Raw genomic sequence first — 22,541 nt, forward strand, 5'->3', positions numbered from 1 at the left:
TTTAACTAGCAGGATGTCCCATATGCATTTAAAATCAGTCAAATAATTGTAAACTCAGAAAGAGCAACAACAGAAAACAGATATTTTTTTATCAAAACAAGCAAAAAAAACCAACACAAATAATCAGCACACAATAAAGTCTCAGAACAATACTTAACTTTACAAAATATCTGAATAAATATCAGCTTCAAATATGGCACTTTGAAAGCTAGGTACAAAACCAAACTTCATGCAGTTTTATCAAGTAGCATGAAGATAATTTTATCTGCTCTATTTTATATTTTAAGTTGAGGTAATAAAACATACTTGTTTTTTCCTATTTTAACTTCAGGTAATAGTTATGTCCCTTATGAAATGAATGTCATTTAGAAAGATTCACCTGGCTGCAGTACAAAAAGATTCTCAATATTTCCAGGATTGCCACAATTATCTAAGTATACGTAGTCTAGTATTTAATTCGAGAGAGGTACAAACTGTTAGAAGGAATCTTAAATTGCATTTCAATCTATCTGTGAATCCACCCTCAGAAAAGACAAAATAAAATACAGAACAAAACTCACTGCGCTTACATTAAAATTCAGAGCCCAGTCTGGCCAACACAAAGTGCACGCTCATCCCCATCTCCAGCAGCCTCAGCCTTCACTCCCACAAACAATCTCTCACTGAACCACTGAACCTTCCAGCCCCTGCAAATAGGTTGATGTTAATTAATGCCAACCATTAGGAAGCAGGAAAAATGGTGGAGATGTGGATATGTTTGCAGGATGAATGTGGTGGCAATGAGCTGGTGGGTGAGGGCGGGCTGCCAGTAATAACAGTTCTGGGATAAAGCTATATGTAGACAGTGCTCAATTAACAATTATTAATAATTATCTTAGGAGAAAGAGTGAAAACACACGGACTCCAGGTAAGCAGTCTCTGACCAATTACATTTGCACTGGCTGTTACGCTGTGGAATGTATTTGTAAAAAGCACACTCCAGTTTTGCTAGCACTAACTGAAGGATGAGAAGTCTGCAGGCCTATGTTACCTCACTAATTTGTATTCATGGTTTACAATGGCATCTTTTACTCTTCAGTGATTTTAAAGAGGCATATTTAAACCTATGTTATGTGTTGTGGAGTACATAAAACTTTGCCTGTTGACACAGATATGCCTGCTTTATCTGAACTACTTATATTTCTGCTGGTAAAACAAGGGAGAAAAGCTCAAACACATTTTTGTTTTTTCTTTTCTAGAAACCCTTGCCTCCCCCACGGTAAGATCAGTTCAGAAATAGCTTACATGCTTTTCCCAATATAGGATGTCCAGAAATCTGGAATCAGGTCCAATCCAGCCACAAATTGTTGGGGGACCGGGAAACTCTTCATTTATCCAATTTCCTTAGATTCTACTCACAATACCATATAATCTCCACTGTCTTTTAAATCTTTCTGTTGTTTTTTTTTTTTTTTTTTTTAAATAAAGTTCAAATCATGTTAATAGAAATCAACTGCAGTTATTTACTCCCCACAGTAGACAGACCAAGTTCTATTCCATGAACATGTATGAAAAAATTTTTCTATCATATGCCAACAAAAAAAAAAAGCTAACATTTTTTTATGTTTTTTTTTTTTTTTCCACTCTCAAACAATTATAGTTGCTACAAATAAAACAATTTAGAAAGGTAATCCCAAACTGCTACGTTTGTTCCTCAATGCCTGTATTGAACGCAGTAGGATATGTAAGCAGGTTTAAAATATGATCAGAACTATAGAACATTCCAGTTCTGGGGCCCCCAACACAAGAATGACATTGAGGTGTTGGAGCAGGTCCAGAGGAGGGCCACAAAGTTCAGAGGGCTGGAGTACCTCCCCTGTCAGGACAGGCTGAGAGAGTTGGGACTTTTCAGCCTGGAGAGAAGACTTTAGGGGAACCTTGTAGCAGCCTTCCAGTACTTGAAGGGGCCTACGGGAAAGCACAATATGCCCTTTTTATAAGGGCATATTGTGACAGGACAAGAAAATCATAGAATCACAAGGTTGGAAACGACCTATAACATCATCTAGTCCAACCGTCTCCTCATCACCATTGCCACCACTAGCACTAAACCATATCATGCAGCACATCATCCAGACGCCTCTTGAACACTGCAAGAAAATGACTTCAAACTGGAAGAGGATAGATTTAGTCAAGATATCAGGAAGAAATTCTTTACTGTGAGGGTGGGAAGACACTGGAACAGTTTGTCCAGAGAGGTTGTCAACACTTCCACCCTGGACATGTTAAAGGCCAGGCTGGATGGAATTGTGAACATCCTGGTCTAGAGGGAGGCGTCCCCACCTATAGCAGGGGGATTGAAACTAGATGACCTTAAAGGTTCCTTCCAACCCAAACCATTCTATGATTCTATATTACTTAAGCTGGAGGGCATTTCCCAGCGGGGCCTTACCCACCCAGAGATATCAGCACTGAAGAGCTGGCATGTACTGGAGAAGAGCATGAAAGCAGTGCTAAGTGGCATAGAACACAGTACAGCACATTCTTGCAAATGTAGAACATTATCTAAAATTATAATTGCTATTGAATCAAGCTCAGCACAAATACATTGAAATACTCTTGGAAAATCCCAGCATTTTCCCTTTTGCACTTGCACTTACAACGCAGTCTTTGCACCTCCTTCATTCCCTAAAAGTTCTTCCAATTCTCCCTTGGCACTTTCAGGCCTCTGAAGACACTGCCAAAACAGTATCATCCACTTCCTCCAGCACCGAAGATAAGCAGCCATGTCCTCCACACCAGGGAAACACCCAGCCAGTCTCATACTTCTCCAGTATCAGCAAAGCCCACAAGGTACTGCTACATTTATTCATGCTAATTTCCTGAGAATTAAAACACTCTCCCTGTCAAAACCACCAGACTTCTCCATCGCACTTCTGCCTATATTTAAGAAAATAGCTGTTGATTATTTAGACAGCTGTGAATAATCAAGAGAAGTGGTATTTAGCATAATATGATACCAGCATTTCTTAAAGAAAAAACTGCCAAAATAATGGTAAAGAGGTAAAGGAGTGGAAAAGTAGGTGGAACTCTCATGAACACTTCGATTAAAGTCCTTTTTTTTTTTTTCACTCATATTTAGAGGTTTGGCAATCACTTCTAAGTAAAAGTAATTGCATTTGCTCAGCACAGCTGGTAATGGAAAGCCAAGTATGGGGAAACACCCTGACTGTACCAGAGAGATACAGAAATACCTTCATATCCCAAGGATATTACATTCAGCAAAAGAGATGATAAATCTGTAGCCAGAAATCTTGCTCCAGCCGCCACATCAATCTTTTATGCCAGAATCCCCCCAGCTTCTCCTACATCATACAACACACATGGTCATACAGCATTTGGAGAGCATGGATAGAGGCTGAGTCCAGCAGTTGTGCTCAGCTGTATGATAGAGCATGTGTATGTCAAGTTACGAGACTGACTGCTATTTTCGTATAATATATTGAGCTACATGAAAATGAATATGTGCTGCTCACTGCCCTGTAGACAGATACATGTGCACTTCCATGTGACCAAAATATATGTACATAAATGAGGCAGGCGGTGGACACGCTGAGAACAGAACTGATACACATCCAGGGGCAGTTGGATATAATGCACAGTGCCTCTCTAAAAACCTACTGCAGCCAGAATTTGGGGCACAACTGTGCCATGTCAGTTCTACCCAACCTTCTGCAAATACATTCAGTTTCAGTTCATCAAGGTGGAATTCCGCTTCATTTTTACAAAGGTCACCAGAGTCAAAATCCTATAATACAAATCCCACGAGGAAAGAAAGAAAAAAAAAAAAAAAGCTAACAAATCCATGAAGAAATTTACTTCAAGTATATACTTAAAGAGCTAGCTCTGAGTATGCTTTATTTTTCCTGAATGGCACTTAAATTCTTTCATGGATTAGGTTAAAGCTGTTGGTTGTTAAGACATTTTGTTAATATGAAGTAGCTTCATATTCAGATGTATGACCTGACCTATAATTGAGAAGTTCCAAATCCCATGGCTGATCCCTCCCCTTGGTAGGGCAGCACATAAATCGAATGCTGTGAGAACTACTACAGGCTGCACTTGCCAGCATCAGTAGGCAAAGCACTTGGACTTGAAAGGTCCTATTACAAAGCCAAACTCTTTAATATAAATACAAGTAATTTCTTATTCTAGAAGTGAAAGGAGGCAGAAAAAAAATCATAACCACAAGATTCCGCATTGCAGTTATAAATACCAAAATTTTTCTAAAGCATAGATATGTGAATTGTAACAGATTTTTCAGTCTCAGAGGTAGGAGAGGGGCAGCACAGACTAAGACCACACATGATCTGGGAAGGCACTTCGCATATTTCCCACATAAGCACTTCACTCGAAATACTTGTCACCCATCACCAATCCAGTCATAGCTTGGTAGGGAGAAAACACATGTAGGGACTGCAGCTTAACTTTACTAGGCACCCAACATTCTAAGCAGAGTCTTCTGCTTGTCATAAAATGACCTCAGAGACCAAGCTAACAAATCGCACGTTAACACAAAAGCATCTATCCAAACCTGAAACATGTCCTCTCCTTTCTCCTACCCTTGCAGAAATTTCCCTCCAACAGATCCCAAATCTCTTGTTTTTTAACACACCATGCTTATGCTTTCAGCACGGGTAAAAAGAAGAGACCCCTCCTCACTGAAGAAGTCTTGAAACATAACTCCCAGTGCTTTTTATATACTTTCTTCCTTTTGCATTCTCTTTGGATGATTTAGTAAATCATTGAATTTTCAGAAACCTGGAGCCTTTGGAAAATTACTAGGTGCTTATCCATATCTCATGTTCCTAAAAAACTTCTAAAATCTAGACCTCAATCTCTTTTATTATGAAATACACGCTATATGCGTTCATCAAACTTAGGACATCCAATAAAATAGGTCAGATTTGATATGCTGCCCCTTTTGAGGGGCAGAATATTTTCTGGTGATCCCCTCTGAGGATGGAAAGGTATCCTTGTTGACCAGGCATATCAGAATACAGCATAAAAATGCCTAACTACCAACTTGATTTGGGACCAGAAGGAGCATTCTCCACTTCTCTTTACCAGCTTGCGTCTTGAGTTCCTGGTTTGCATCTCTTTGTATCTACACTTTCTGCCACTGTGAATGTTTCATTTTTGAAAATCCTCAGTCTTAAAAAAAAACACTGCTTCTACTTGACTTTAAAGTTTGTAATAATACTTTTAGAATAAGAAGCAGGATACAGAATAAAGCTTATAACTGTTCATATCTCTCCTCTCAGAATAAATCCTAAATGGGACTTCTCTCGTTTGCCATAATTAATACTGTGGATGCTGTTCTTCTTTATGGAAGTCTATAACCTTTTCCTGCAAATAATTTATGTCAAAAAATAACCAGCCTCTGAATTTCTATAGCAGTAATAAAATGCCAAGGGCTGTTAATTTTCAGGAATGATGTAAAGTATTTAAAGTATTTAAGTTCCCAGTCATTTTTATTTTATGATAATGAAATTTTTACATACAATTCTTTCTTTTCCAGGCATCTATCTTTTAGAGACCTGAATGAAGTAAGTAATCATCTTTGTATACATTATTGCTGCCAAAACCATACACTTTTCAGGGCTGCACAACTTCGATGTAACAGTATTTCAGTCATGACTTAGCCTGGTAGGTAAAAACACTATAATAACCAAATTATTTTCGGTCATAAATATATCTTTATGTATATAGTACTTTCAAAACTGCTGTGCTATGAACGACAGTTAAGATCCTGAAGTTCCTTACAGAAATAAAAGCACACACAGTGTTAAGCAACCTTCCCAAGTAGCCAAATAAAAGTGCATCTCATCAGTGCCAAATGCTGCAGATGTCTATGAAAGCTGTGCAAAATGGAGAGTCACTTGAGTGCTTTCAAGGCCAGTAATGCTAAAGAAGAATCTCTGGGCTCTCCTTTCCAACAGAGGCTGCCAGCAGAAAGCTCTCCCTCACCGCCCACACCTCTAAGCAGCCTATGGACAGAGGGCAGAAACTGAGACGCAAAGCCATGAACTCACTTAAAGGCATAATACACTGCTATAACGTTCTTTTTATCTCACTGCAAGGGAGAACAGGAAATAAAGGAACCTCTACACCAGCTAAATATAGCCATTTCCTAACACAGATGCAGTATCACAAACCTATAAGCTAGTCTAACTTCAAAATGATTTGAATTTTAATTCTGCACAGTCCCAACCAGAGGGCTGCCCCAGAACCTCACTCCTGCAATGGTTTGAAACTCCTATGCTTTGAGAGGCTATTAAAAACATGCTTTGATTGCAATACTGTAATTCACATTTAAAGCCAAACAATATTACCAAGAAAGATAATATTTTAACACAAAAGCTTTGCCATGTCCCAGATACTGATTAATTACAGAAACAAAAAAAAAAAACACTCCCAAGAACAATAAACATCTTACATCTGTAATTAATATTTCTGGCTGGTCGCAATACAGCTGTGCAAATACTGCAGCTCCTAACAAGCTCATAGTTTGGCTACATCTTAAGGAGAAATACTGTATATCTCATAACACAGAAAAGACAATAAAATTGGATTTGAATGGGTTCACCTCCCATTCATATTGCTCCTAAGATATAAATAGTTTCAGCACGATCTAGAGGAGGAGACGGGATGCACCCTTGCCAAGTTCTTGGACACCAAACTGCAGGTCAGGCTGATTGAGAGGGGAAAACTAGAAAAAAGGAAAACAAAAAAATTAAGAGGGTAACTATGAGGATGCTGGAATAGGTGACCCAGGGAAGCAATGAAGACTATGTTCTGGATGTCTGTAACACTGAGCTGAGCAAAGCTCTGACTTCACCAACCATCTTGTGCTTTGAATAGAAGTTTGGTCTAGACGATCCCTTCCAACCTGAATGGTCAAACTAATTTCTAAGAAATGCAGAAACATTAACGGGAAGATAAGTTTTTGGGAAAACTAAAGCAGCAACATCTACACAGAGCAAAAAAACCTTCTCTTTAATATTTATGAATTATATTCTTCTAACGAATTAGAAACCAAAATAGTTACCATTCCCATGTGAATCAAAATACTACAGAAATATAGTGAAAATGCACCAAACTCTGGTCTCTAGATACCTATCTGTCATTCATTTCTTTGCAATATAGTATGCTGTATTTAGACTCTTCACACAGTGATTTTGAATGAAGTATCTGCCACGACAGCAAAAGTAATTACACTATCAGTTAAGGACTCTGAAAAGAAATAACTGATTTTAATCTTCGGATAGCATGTCTCCAGTCAATCAAAATCTCTTGATTTCATACCAAATCGATGAGGAACCATATTGTTAGTTAAACTGACGTGCGAAAGCAATCATGAAATGGCGATCATTGCAATAAACCCTAAGTTCATTTATACCCCTGAACATTCATTTCTCATTGTTGCCAGTGGACTGAGATGAGAATTCAGCCTGAATTTCTGACAAAGTGATCAGGTGCTCATAGTTGAATGTCTATAAAATGTTTTAAATTGAAAAGATATTTGGATTTGTTGTGGTAATTCAAGTTGGCAATTAAAAGAAAAATATTTACTGTGTTATCATTTTATATAGGCATCTGGAAGAGATAAAGGTTAGTATTTAATTATACAATATTATTTTGTTTTCTTTCTTTTGTATTACAAGACCAAAGTATTCTATCATTAAAACTCCATCTGAGGTAATCAGTACAGGAAACTGACATATATCCTGCTATATAGGATCATACAGCCTGGCCCTATATTCAAACTAGTATTAGACATCCCATTGATATACATCTGCTGAGAACAAAGAGATTTAGACTGATCTGTACGCTTGTGGGAGTTGAGCAGAAAAAGGAATTTAACTCAACATTTGCTACACCTATCCGGGGAAGCCAAGCAACATACTCGTTCCAAGCAAATCAAATTCTTAAGGTCCTAGGGGAAAAAAAAATAATATTGGAACCTTAAAAATATGAGAGAGGAATATCCTGAAAGGTTAAAAAGCTGGGCACAATTCTAATCTGCCAATATATCATCTCCTTTCTCTCCATCTTGACTCTCTCCTGAGAGATGTGAGGCTGAGAATTTTGAAAGAAAGATTTTTTGGAAGCTACAAATAAAACAATGGGTGGTGGTTTGGTTTTGTTTTAAAATAGTGTTTTAAAAATACATAAATTCTTTAAATGCACACAAAGCTTTTAAAAGAACACCTTATGTCACTCAGTTTGTATGTATGCATGAAGGTCCAGGAAAAAAATATTTTTTTTTTTTTTACTTGACAATACCTCAAAGACAGACACAGGCTAATTAATCATGATGCTGTTTACACCTCCCTGTCAATGAGTTCATAATTTCTTCTGGCAACCAGTTCATTTTGTGAATTAAGGTGCAGTTTCCTGATTTTCAGGTACAAACAGTACTGACTGCATTGATAATTCATTATCTGTCCCACTCTACAAAAGGGATTTATAAACTCTCCATACATTTCTAGTATAGCATTCTGTTCTTTACCATTCTGTTAATTATATACAGTACCAGCAAAACCTGTGATGTCCAGCATCACCATGTAACATTCAGTACTACAATAATGTTTCTCAAGGAAATAATGAGTTGACTGATTTAAATTAAGCTAATTGTAGCCTATTTCTCCATTGAACTGCTTCCCCTCATATATGAACTTGGTTAACTTAATTCTTTTTCACAATAGTTGCTAAATAATGTTAAAGTTACATGTAAGAGGAAATAAGAAATTCTTACACGTTTTATTAATTGACACAGATACAAAAAAGAAACTTGAATTGATCGTACAAGATCAACAGTATAAAGCAAAGTATCTTCCTAAAACCAGGTAAGAATTTCATTATACTAGAAGCTTCAAGACCTACATTTTTTGCAGCTAAAAAATTTTACTTCACTACGTAATAAAAGCAGGATTATAACACTTCTTGATGCCATGGAGTGACACACTATGTTTTTACCTGAAGCACAAGAGTAACCATCCTCTGGAAGTTCTTTCAGGCTATGCTTGAATTGTTATCTTTATTAGCATACTACTGTATTATATTTTTGCCTAAGTTTTCAAGAAAGAGTGTTAAACATACCATATGAAGTCACTCTTCCACCTCCAGCCTCAGCATTTCCACTACATTCTATTTTCTATTTTTATATATGAAGAATATATGCATGGCCTTCTTAAGGCCAATTACTATTCCATAGAAATCTGCTACAATTCTCCTACTTTTTTAGCTTACATAAATCTTTTGTAAACGTGTTGTTCGATCTAAATCCACCACACCCCTCCCAAAGCACTCAATAAAATATAAAAGTATAGGATAAAGTATAGGAAACGTGTCTATGATTTATTGCCCTCCTTAAGTAGACAAATGCAGCAGAATGATTGAACAGAACCTCTCATCTATCCTTCTTGATGACAATAGTACTTCTCCAAGATAAAATAATTACCTGTAGTAAACGTGGCAGCACAAAAGACCCCTAGTACTGTACCAGTGGCTCTGTTATGAGAAGTTATCTGACCACTGTACTTCCCAGTTCTAAATAATACTACCACAAAACATCATAATATAACATGAAACTCTTGCAAAGACTTGCCAGGGTCAAAAAAGGTATGTAACTTCAAAAAGTGGCTGGAGAAATTAATAGAAGAGAAATCAATGCAAGAGAAATCAGCCAAAAGCTGTTAAACACAAAATCAGCACCTGAAACCAGAAGTGTATAAAACATCAATGTGTTGAAGGATTAAAGAATATTTTGGGGCAGCACAGCTGTGCATTGCTCTGTGATCTTACTCTTAAGCAATTGCCACTGAGAGAAATATTTTTCTGACATTCCTTTCATTGCTTTCTCCTAGCTTTCAATACACGCAGAGCTCCAAAAACATTTGCAGCTCAGGTAAGAACCAGAGATCACTTTGAAAACTAAACCAGGAATGGAGAAATGCTAATCACAGTTATGGTGACACATTAAGCACCAGCTCTATGGGTCTGTGCGTGTGTGTGTCTGCACTGGGCATTTTTTATGCACATAGTCACAGAATCATAGGAGCTGGAAGGGACTTACAACAGATCAATGAGTCCAACCTCCTGCTAAAGCAGTTCCCTGCAGCAGGGCTCACACTCTCCAGAGGAGGAGACTCTACAGTCACTGTGGGCAGCCTATTCCAGTGCTCCATCACTCTGTCAGTAAAGTTATTCCTTGGATTAGTATTGGAATTCTCATATTCCAGTTTCCATTCATTATCCCTTGTTCTATTGCTGCTTGCTACCCATTAGGATCCACCCCTATTACCTTGACTCCTGCATTTTAGATATTTATCTCAGCCTTTTCTCATATGGAAGATGCTCCAGGCCTTTAATCACTCCAGAAGTCCCAGCACAAGGGGAGTGATTGTTTTTGTTTAAAAAGACAAAACAAAACAATGGCATAATCAATAAGAACCAGTAGAACTTACTGGCCATACTGTGTGCATGGCTCAAGTTCAGAAATGCCTCATCTGGGACCTCAGAAAAACAAGGAGACTGGGGGGAGCTGCTGAACAATGATGGGGATGGGAGCAGAACGCAAATAGCTGGGCAAGCAAAGAGATATGAAGAAAGGGCACTAAGCAGCACAGGCTTCCTCCTCAGTCAGAGCTGTGGTCAGCTGACTGGAAGCTGCAGATGTTGGGGATGTTATTCGGCAGCTGCTATTGTTTTGATGACTTTAAGTGAACGCATGGATCTTCTCTTTGTGAAAACTGCTTTGGGAATTCTACAGATTCCTAGAGGGAGGGACTTGCACGTAGCATTATGGGACAGTTCTGTCAGCATATTATGGCTAGAAATAGATGACTTACTGAACTGCATAGCATTCTGTGAAGGAACAAACAGGCTTGGGAGCCAGCAGTGATGGTTGTGCCCAGCCCCGGCCCCTGGGGTGGCGTGTCCGGTAACCATGGCAATGTCACTCCCGTCATTGTCCCTGTGCTGTCTGCAATTCCCTGAGCTAGATGTGCCCAGGAATGGTTTCTCCACTCTGTCTCGTTATTCTCGAAGATGATATTTCCACAAACATCCTTAAAAGAGGTGTTAGCTTTTTGCTGTTGCATCTCATTGGACCTGCTGCATGCTAACCTATCTCTACTAAATAAATAAATAAATAAAAAGCTTCTTTTTATTTAATCCTTTTGGCCCCAAATTTCTATGTTTCATCTCTCCTTATCAACATACTTTCCATTGCTTTAAAAAGCATTTTCATAAAGGAAGTAAATAAGATTTAAACAAACAGCATCTGCTTACAGACTTCTCAAAAACAAAAATCATTCATTAACCCAACTTTATGGTAAGAATTATGCAAGCAAAAGAAAAAAACTTATGATTCTGATACGATATGAATCTGCAATTTTTATTTTTTGCATAAATATATGATGAAGTGAAAAGATGCTAGAAGGGAAATTCTCTCAAATATTGGCCTTTCATTATGAAATTGAATGACGAAGATGTATACTGTAGAAGGAGTACATATAAATAATATGATCCTTTTTGTTTTGCTTTGGGTGCTTTTTGTTTGTTTTGTTTTGTTTTTGTTGCTGCTACTGTCAAATGTCATTTGAAGTACACCAGTCAGGTTCACCCATACTGTATTTCGGTTTTTAAAAGCAATTCTTTGAGAGTTTGTGCCCTGGGAGACCCAGGGGTTTTGGGGACTCAGAGGCAGACACATCTGTGCAGGTTAACCTCCTGCTATCATTGTCAGCACTTACTGTACTTTCATACTCTCCCTCAACTGCCTCTGCAAATGCCCTATCAAAAACAGAAGCTTTCAAGCTATTCTGACAGCCTGAATTGCACAATCTGAATTTATGCTGTAAGTAGATAAATACCAGTGCAACACTAAAGTGATGGAAAGCACAGCAACAATAGCAGGGTAGCAAAGTTCCAGGCTGCAGCAAGTGAGGATAAGCCAAAATGCAGAGCTGTAGACACCGAAGCAAAGGAAAGGATCTGCTTACCTTTAGAAGGCCTCAGACAGGCAGGGATCCTCCACCCAAACATCCTTGCCCCCACTGCCAACCCTTAAATGAAGTCTGGGAAGGGGTGGATTCTGGCTCTACCCCCTTCTAGTCATCAGGTTCATTGCATGCACCTGAGCTCCCCTGGGTTGGCCCTGCCTTCCTACCAGGTGCTCAATCACTGGCTCAAGCCATGACTTAGCATTTCCACTACAACCAGGCAGCACGTAAAGGCCATATCATTTGTTCGAAGTAGGATTTACCTCAACCTCAGCTAGTCCCAGGTCAAAGATGCCCACCTCCCTCAGCTTCCTGTCACAAGCTCCAGCTCTACAATGGTGGTGGCCCTGCACTGAGCCACTTCTGTCTCCTGACATGTTAGCTGCTCTGGCAGCGCAACTCCATCTGTTCCCCGCCCTGCACATCTACTAAAAACCTCCCTTTACCTCTGTTTCCAGCTGTTCTCAATAGCCTCTCATTCCTCTCTTCTGCATACTGATATTGATTCTTTTTCTTAAGTGCCCTGTACCAATTTCAGGTTCAGAAACTTCCACTGCTCCTCTTGGTCATTCAGTCAGGCACAACTCCTTTTCCCTCTGTACAAACACTGCCCTTGTGAAGCAACAGGGACAGAACAAACAAGTGCCCATACCCCCCTGCTATCCTACAATTTTCTTTAAAGTCCACATTTGAAATTTTAAAAATATTTCATAAATACAGTATTGATTTTATTAGATATATGCAAAAACCTTATTTTTTTTAACCATATGTAAGCACATATTTCTTTCACACTGATATTTTTAGTTTTTGTTGCTAAAAACAAATTATTACCTGCAAAAAATGTAACCATTCTTTAATTTCTTGGTGAGCATCTCCATCTACTTCTCACCCTACAATTTAAGATACACCAGAAAGAAATTCTACAGAACATATCACAAACGTAGAACTAACCGTGAAGTCTCTTTTAAAAATAAAGTATTTGGGGACAGTCACAAAAAATGAAATGTGAATACAAATGACAGCTTCAAGGTATAATAAACCTAATAGCAGCATATAAGGACTTTAACAATTCAATCTGATCACAGAAAGAAAATGTAGATGCTTGGCTCCAAACCCTTTACACAATCGGCTCATAATTTCATTTCTGAGCAGATCAATTGCCCTCTGAATGTGAATCAATATGTAAAAAACATTGCTTTTTTCTTACTGACATCAGTGGACATTGTTTACAGACTTAGAGACAAATGTAATGGCGCTGTAAGCCAGAACATGGTACATACAACACAAAAACATGAAACAATTACAATTATTACTGTTCTGTATGAAAAAGTTTCTGAACTCCCTTCATATGCTATCATATTTTATGTATAGGTAGAAGAATAATATACTGATAAAACATGAACAATAAATAAGAATATCATTTTGGCAAGCAGTGCTATCTCTTATGACACAAACCAGAAGGAAAAGATGGAAGCCATCAATTATTACATTCTTCTCATTTACAACAGTCATTAAGTCATTTCTCCAAATAGCGCTGCATGTAAGAAACAGAAAGGCCTTCTGTTATAAGGCAGGATAGGCTTTTACGCTACAATTAACCATTTTCTTCTCATGGTGTGCATCTGCAAAATGCATCCTAACCATACACCTGGAGTCTTTTCTAAGGTTGTTTCCTCTGCTGCCTCACCTGCCTCAGTCAGTCCAAGCTTTCCCACATCACCCCACACTTGATGCTCCCACCTTGCCTTGCACGCTTGCACAGATCCCAGGTGATACTCAGCTGAAGGCAGCATTAAACATACAGACTACAGATCGCTTGCTTTGGGAAGACATTTTTCATCTGTCTGAACATCCTCAGATGGGTAAAAGCAGAGCAGAATTACATATGAACATATACGTCCCCCATTAATTATGCTATGTAATATTTGATATTTTATTAATAATTTATATTTAATATTTCGCTATGCTCATAGAATGATAGGATTGCTCCTATCATTGGTTGGAAGAGACCTTAAAGATCATCAGAAAACATTATATTTCTTGAGGCATGAATCTGATATCATTGCTGCTGCCTATGCTGACCTAAGGGCCATCATAACAAACAGTTCTAAATTTCAAAGGTTACCAAACCACAAATGCTATTCCATTGTATAAAATTCATAGAGTAAAATTAAGATCAAACTAAAAGCAATACAATTCTTTTCCTTCTACATTTATTTTCACAGGGTCCACTGTAAATGCAGAGAATGTGTCAGTCAAGAGGTCACCGCCTCCCATACGCTATACAACATGTGAAAATAAACCGAAACATTCACTTGTAAAAGAGGAAATGGAATATATTGCCCAACCCACCAAAAAGGTAAAGAATACTTTACTTAATGGAGAGAAAGGATTTTTAGAAAACAGGATTATCAATCTATAGCATGCACACATCTAAGAAATGCTGCCTACTGAAAACATTTCTCTAAGAAATTAAATAGCCTGAAATCCATGAGCTTTCAACACACCCGAAAACAATCCAGCATGAGCTGATAACAATTTAGATGTTTATTTTGAAACAGATTTTCCAAAATGATTTCATGATATAGATGCATTATAATTATTTTAATAAACTGCCATAAAGTTGCTTTAAATGCAAATTAGATATAATCTGTTTTTACTGACATTTGCTTCTGCAGCTGTGGTTCATTTCTATACACTGATTATTATGTCTTAAAATTAAGGACTTAAACAAATATGAATGGTACGTGGGAGAATACGATCGCCACGAAGCGGAGGCAGCGCTGCTGGAGGAGAACACTGTGAGTACAATTTATCCTGAAACTCATGGTGTAAACTTTTAGAGAAAACATCCTAAAACTGTCCAGAGCAGCTCAGGTTTTTTTGTAAATTAGCCATATAATCCATACTAACTTTGATATATAATACAGAGTTCAAAATGTTGCCAACATATATACACTACTAACTCGTCCACTGATTAACGCATCAGACATTACTGACGAGGTTAAGGACACGATTTTACTTTTTAATTAACTTCTTGTCATAAAAGCATCCACTTAACTTGCTGTTTTGCAGTCATTGTTAATTTCCAGCTTTGAAAGGCACAGCGTGGAGGGAGCAGGGTGAGCAGAATGCTGCTGGAGGCAGAAGGTGAAGGGCAGATACACCAGATCCACCAGAAAGAAATTCTACAGAACATGCACGTCACAAATGTAGACATTTCCATGAGCTTTACTACTGATTTCAGCAAGCACAGAATCAGATACACTAACATTATTAACAGCATTCCTTGATTGATATTATCTCTTGGTTTCTTCATTTACTGCATATCCTTAAAAAAAAAAAAAAAAAAAAAAAAAAAAAAAGTTCCCTACTGCTGGTGCAGTTGGCAGTTCTGGTCAGCAACTCCTGCAGCTCCTACTAAAGTGACATTAATTTGTTATTATTCACATAAAACCTAAAACTTGGGTAATGCTTGGAATTCTCTGAAGTTCTTAGCTTTGTTGATTTTTTTTTTTTTTTTTTAAACGGTATTCTCTAACACTCTCACAGTTAAAAATATGGAACCATATATGTGAGTACCCACTCAGGGCAATAAACTAAAGAAATAGTAATTTTGAAAAGCTGATGTTTTATTTTCCTTTCCTCTGCACTTCTTCTGCATAAATGAGAAATATCATGTTGGCATGATACAAAATTGCTTGCATGAAATAATATGGGGATGTCTTCATTCCATCACTGTTAACATTTTTCTTTCTACAAGAATGACCTACTTAGACAGATCACAGAATCTGAAACATTTTCTAGATAACATTTAGGTTCATGAACTCCTTAGGCACATGAGAGGCCTCACTGTGCTGAGTGAAATTGCTAAAACATTTGCAGTCATGCAAATGTTTACCTACATACTGAACTTTATGACTATGAACTGCCTGTTGACAGATTCTGCAGGGGTGTCAGCTCCAAACACACCTGTAAATGGCCAAAACTACCTTTCAATATTATTTCTCTGTTATTAGCAATATTAGTTCTCACTGTTACATTTTGTGGGTATCATTTTATTATTCCACGTTCTAAAAGAAACTCACTACAATTGAAATTGTTGTAACAATTGTGTAAAAGTTGTATTACGCTTTGAGATTACCCCAACAGTGTAAACATGTATTAGATCAGAGTAAGACTCTCTACAGTTTAGAACTCTAAGGTCATATCAAGCATTAAAAGACCATATCCTTGTATCATAAACAGCTGTTTCATCCATACACTGTCTTTGAAAGCAAATAGAAAACCAATGAATTATAATGCCTTTACTCTCTTCCTACTTAGTCACTCATTAACTCCTCTCTTTTAAGCAACTTGACTTTCAATATCCCATTTTCACTTTAAGATCATTTACTAGAGTGTGACAGACTTCAGCTTAACAATGTACAATATGGCAGCACATGATTCTTCACTGTTATCAGTCAAACTATTGGCTAATTATATACGACTTATGGAAATTACTAACACAGAGCTGAATTACATATAAAGAAAATACTTTTTTACATTGCTTTTTTTTTTTACATTAAATTTCACTTAAAAAATAGCTTTTCTTCCAACTGTACAGTATCGCACTGTTACAATTAACTAATTCTGCAAGATTTTAATCCAATCAGCAGTTACGGGTAAATGTTATGATATACTTTTTACCACAGTGTGCAGTATAACTGCTACAATAATTTGTGTTATACAGGATGAGACTTTCTTGATTAGAGATTGTTCAAAGAAATCAAACACCGAACCATATGTTTTGGTTGTCTATTATGGAAGAAGAGTATACAACATTAAAGTACGTTTTCTGGAAGACAGTCAACAGTACGCACTGGGAACAGGGCTCAGAGGAGACGATGTAAGTAAAATCCCTGCTTATGTTTTAGTCTACTGCTTCTGTGTCACACTATTCAAGTTCTTAACATCAAAGACAGTTACAAACTTCTCATATAACATACTTGTTATGCTTCATTAAAATTTGTTTTACAATACCAGCATTTGAATTGCATCTCAGTGTTTCAAGAAACCTCAAGTTAATAATTTAAAATCAAATTTTACATAACATGCTCTGATTTAAAACAACATGAATGTTTCCTAAGTACTTCTGATTTTTCTACCTACTCTAACACCTGCAAAGTAAAGGGGAAAAGTCCTCCCTTTCCAGGTATGTATTGTTCTACCTATCACTGTAGCTTATTCTGTAGTCTGGTACATTTAAGATAAGCAGAAATATTAGAAGATATACAACTCCGTATATCTGACAGTTTGGCCTGCTGCTGTTATTAGTGCATAGCCAGATTCTCTAATCATCTGTCACTCATATAACAAACTGTAAATCAATATTAAAAAGAAATTAAGAAAGAGGACAAAAGCAGTCATGGATATTCAGAAGCCATGAAAAAAATGTAGGAGTGTTATTTTCCCCTCTAATCAGTCTTTCAAAGATGGTTAACTTTCAGTCAGCAATTCCTTTACATTAGTAGTGCTTTTTCACAGCTAAACTCAATTATATTCAATTATATGATGAAACTAGTTCTTATCTTGTCTACGTGCTTAAGTATCAAAATCTCTATCTGCATGTCTTCCACACAAGAAAAAAACTAAACAGTCATCTTATAAAGATGTGATAAAGAAAAAATAAAAAATTACTCAGCTGAGCATTAAATTCAGCTACACAGAAAAGCAGAACAAGAAACCGCTACAAAGGTTGTTAGATATGTAAATAAACATATCCCAATAAGGTGAAACGGTAAAGCCCACATAGCTGAATCTTCAATTACATCCTTTTTATATATGTTAGTACTTTTAAAATCATCCTGCAGCCGAACACCACATGGCATGGGGGAAAGGAAAGGAAGAGTAAAGGCAAAACAAGACAAAGATCAAGATAAAAGTATTTTAAGAAACAAAGGAGAAGCGGAAGAGAAAAAAAAAAAAAACACAAAGGAAGTGATGCAAAAGCAATCACTCAGCACCTCCCATGGGTGAGCCGAGGAAAAGATGGCTCAGCTCCTTACACCCCATCCACGCCCGTTTTTATTGCTGAATATGACATCACACAGCACAGAATACCCCGCCGGTTAGCCCAGGTCATCTGCCCCTTGCGTTCTCTCAGCGTCTTGCTCACCCACTGATCTATTCATTGCGTGGGGGGTGGAGTGAGAAACACAAAGCCTAGACGCTATCTACTGGTCAGCAGGAGCTAAAGCATCCGTGTGTTACCATCTAAAAACACTGCACCACACGACCTGCTATGAAGGAAATTAACTCCATCCTCACCAGACATGTCCAGACAAGTCAAAAGCTAACAAAGATCTGAATTCAAAACCTACCCAAACTAATTTCAGTCATTTAACAGGTCCAAGATTTACAGTTCAACTCTTCATGGAAATCATGGGAGAAATCACGAGCTTTCAGGCATATGAGATGCAAGTTAACTAGCAAGTTGTTTTTCAGCAAGATTGCTTTAATAATGAATAATAAACCAAAATCTTTACTGTACACAAACAGTTTGGGAGGCAGGAGGTCAGAATAAATTGTACTGCTGGTATCATTACTGTGGCATACTGCAGTGCAGTCTGCTGTGAAATACTGTCTACGGTTCTGAACTGAGCCTCACAGATAACTTCCTGGAGTTTTATTATAAATTAAGAGACTGAGAGTTTAGCTTTCCATGACTTTTATGTTGTTCAGTCTTCCTGTAACTGCCCAGATGAAAAAGCCTCAGATTAGAAACAAGGGATTTAAAAAAACTGAATGAAACTGAAATATGGAATAAAGATAAAAATGCAATCCGTTTGTCATTTGAGCAGACTTGACAATTAAGGGAACTAAAAAATTACATGAATATAAAAACCAACTGGGGGGAAGGGATTTTTACTAAACTAAAAGGAAGCAGAGCACAATCTCACCATCTCAGGAAATACCATAACGAATGACTCTCTTGTTTGTTTCATCTTATGCACAGAAAAGAGAGCATCTTGAACAGTGGGTCTGGACTGAAACTAAAATTGGAAAACTGCAATCTGAGAACAAGGATTTGAAGTATACAGTTAATCATAGAATGGCTTGGGTTGGAAGGAACCTTAAAGAACATCCAACCAACACGAGTTCCAACCTCGTGCTGTGGGCAAGGTTGCCAACCACCAGATCAGGCTGCTCAGGACCCCATCCAACATGGCCTTGAACACCCCCAGGGATGGGGCATATACAGCTTCTGGGGCAGCCTGTGCCAGTGCCTCAGTGCTCACATGATTTTTATGTCATGAAGAAGGTTCTGTCTTACTGATATTCTGCAGCACATTTAGTCTATTTCCATTCACTGAAAGCTTGTATTCTTAGACACTGAATATAAATACTCAAGTTTTTCCCCTCTGGATTTTTCACATACAGGTTGCATTTTGTATCATGATGTTGTTTTTTGGTTTGTTTTTTGTTTGTTTGTTTTTTTTTTTTTAAAAAAAAAAAAAAACAAACACACTGAATTCAACTTCCAGAAGAGCATCACTAACTCTTAATGCCCCTCTGCTCTTATAGCCCTTTATAAGGGGCCTGTAAGGTAGAAAATAATTCTCTGATTATCAGATTTTTATTTTAGAATGCTTTTACTTCTATGCCAATGTAATAGTGATCAGAAGCAGTTTGCTGAAATTCCTTGCAGATAAGTTAGCATCAAGCAGGAATGAATACAAGCAAAGACAACAAAAACCAATTTTAATTCTGTTAGCATCTTTTACTAGCAATGTAGCCAGATTTCTTACATTGTACTAAGCTTGCTCCAGATCAAATCACAAAAGGCTGCAAAGATCAGATCCACAAGCGGGACATTTAATATGAAATTTAAGCACTTACATTCAAAATTGCTGTTCTGAACATCATTTACTTCCCATCCCCCTCCCCCCCTCCAGCCAGTTTGTTTTCTTTATTAAAGATCCACAGATAGCTGTAACACTACTGGTCTTGATGTACACGGTTCCCATGACAGAGCTAAACAACTCAAACCTTTGCTCATGTTTAAATCTCTTCACAACAAAAAATGGAAAAATGCTAAATGGAAAAAAACTATACAAGTAAACATGAAAAAAAAAAAAAAATAACAATAATTAGCTCATGTTCTTTGAAGCAGAATAACTTTTGTCATAAAATACTACAAGAGCAGTTACACCAAATGACACCCAATCCTCTTGCTCTAAACTGGGTGTGGATGAGGTGGAAGTGACAGTGATTTCCAAGAGATATCATCATGCATACAATATGACTGTAAATAGAGCAAATGTGATATAATAAGCATTTCTTTCAAAGTAATAAACTAATAGTTTACTTACATTGTTGTGTACAGTTGTAGCAATTTAATAACAATGAACCCATGAATTCAAGATGAATTTTGTAATGGTGATAGTAAAAATCAATCACTTACCTCCATAGTTAAAATTAGAAGTCAAATTTGTTTCATGTGCAAAAGTTTAGAAGGTATACAGAGAGAGGTGTACTACTTAAACTGAAAGACACAGGATGATGACTACAACACTGCCTGAAAAGTAGAAAAGTAAAGGATTGCGAACCATCAGAATGGCAGAATCAAGGATGGAGTTTCACCAGTAGGGCAGGTGAGGGCAGCTTTCAGTTCCAGTCTGACTCAGTTTAAGGACCTTGAACAAAGCCATCATTTTAAGAACAGGATTAAAGGATGTCATTGTTTTCAACACCAGTGAATAAAACTAAAACTGTCCTTTAAAGGGATTTTATATTCACTTACTTGGTAAACTGAGCATTGGGGGGGGGAAATAAATAAATAAATCAAAGGACAGATAAACTAGCAATGTTTCCTGTACTACTAACTAAATGTTGACAAGGTAAAATTTTAGTGAAAAGATCAAAAAATTATCATTGCACCTGCCATTACAAACTTTCACAAGTGATACTGTGTTCCCAGGGTTAGACATGCTCCCTTTTTGCTCCAAGCAGACAGCTGTTCTTTAATCACATGCAACAAAAACAATAAATGAGAGTTAAATTCTGGTGCTTTTTGTCTTATGATAGTCTGATCATAATTTTATTCAAAATATTGCCTATTTCTAACACTGTCAATAGCTATTGTTTTGATTTTATAGACAGAGATATGTATCACTTAAATTTTTCGACCACTAATTTCATTTTTTCTTTTTCCCTCAGAAATTTAATTCTGTGAAAGATATAATTGACTTCTATAAATATGTTCCCATCACACTCATTGATGGAAAGGATAAAACAGGAGCCCAAAGAGTACAATGCTACCTTACACATCCATTAAAGCTGTGCAAACGACGCATCTTACCTTAACATCACCAACTTTTGAATAAATATAAATAGAACAATTATTTAAATGTGTAAGAAGCCAGGTTAACCTTTGAGTGATCAGCTCTCCATATTACAAAGACTTCTGTATGTTCTACTAAATCTTCTCTCCAACTTGTATTATAGCTCCAATTTTGAATTCTTGCAATATGTTTTTATCTAGAAGATGTAATAAAACTGAGGACACAGGTAAAGCATATGTCATTGTATTAACTCACATACAAGCATTAAGAGACTGACTCCTGATACTCTGACAGTGGTTGAGCAATTTGCTTATCTTACTTTGTACCTAACACAAGATGAAAATCAAACTCAGTCTTGCTTACTTGAGTGTCACTGAAGCTCATTCAGTAGCAAAACCCAATAAAATATTCTGTATTAAAAAAGTGCATTCTTTCCTTTAAAAATACACGTAAGACACTACTTGGGTATTCGCTGTTTAACACTTTAATCCTGTATGTGTGTGTATCTGCACAATAAAAATCCCTGCTTGGCAGCCACTGAAATCAATGGGTGTCAGCTGATGATCCAAAGTATTGGACCAAATCCTAAGGACACCTTTAATGACGAAAGGTCTATTGCTTAACATATAACCTTTAGCTCAAGCAGCAACTATTTGTATTCCACATTTGAATGCTCAAACACACACATTAGGACCATTAAAGAAATAGCCCCTCCAAAGTCTTACCACGTGCAAGGATACAGATAAAAACCATCGGCAGAAACAGTAGAAAAGTTTCCAACTTACCTAAAAATGTTCCAGAATGTATCAAAGCAGACGAAATGGTGAAGTATTTTTCCAGCAAAAAATGCAATATCTATTCATACAATTTAAGTTTTGGAAAGTTTTACCATGAATGTGAAAGGAAAGTACTGACTGTAAGCCTCAATGAACATCTTTTCTCACTTTGACTGGGTAATTGGAAGAATTAAAACATTAAAGCCCAGACCATGAGATTCCAACCCAACTTATGATGCACTGTGCTGTGCAGTGGCACAAACTAGAACCAAACTAATCTGAGCAGTTGGTTGCCAACTTCCTTGCAACCTTTTCATTTCTCCACGCTGCATCATAACACAAAAGAACATTCATTGTACTTACTTCTCTCAAACCACTGGGACTATCAA

General features: G+C 37.2%; 1 protein-coding gene across 1 annotated transcript in view; it reads left to right on the forward strand.

The window, feature by feature from the left end:
- Window positions 1-21,398, forward strand: part of CLNK (cytokine dependent hematopoietic cell linker) — a gene marked incomplete at both ends in the record, with an annotated part of 33,697 nt that extends 12,299 nt beyond the window's left edge. The window contains 11 exons of the mRNA XM_079534901.1: window positions 879-907; window positions 1,239-1,258; window positions 2,704-2,832; window positions 5,561-5,588; window positions 7,635-7,653; window positions 8,822-8,891; window positions 9,912-9,952; window positions 14,276-14,409; window positions 14,774-14,851; window positions 16,783-16,938; window positions 21,252-21,398. Coding sequence (XP_079391027.1) covers window positions 879-907; window positions 1,239-1,258; window positions 2,704-2,832; window positions 5,561-5,588; window positions 7,635-7,653; window positions 8,822-8,891; window positions 9,912-9,952; window positions 14,276-14,409; window positions 14,774-14,851; window positions 16,783-16,938; window positions 21,252-21,398 — 851 coding nt within the window. The remainder of the gene's footprint in view (window positions 1-878; window positions 908-1,238; window positions 1,259-2,703; window positions 2,833-5,560; window positions 5,589-7,634; window positions 7,654-8,821; window positions 8,892-9,911; window positions 9,953-14,275; window positions 14,410-14,773; window positions 14,852-16,782; window positions 16,939-21,251) is intronic.
- Between the last annotated feature and the right edge of the window lie 1,143 nt (window positions 21,399-22,541).

The sequence above is a fragment of the Tetrao urogallus genome (genome assembly GCF_951394365.1).
Source record: "Tetrao urogallus genome assembly, chromosome: 4".
Classification (NCBI taxonomy): Eukaryota; Metazoa; Chordata; class Aves; order Galliformes; family Phasianidae; genus Tetrao; species Tetrao urogallus.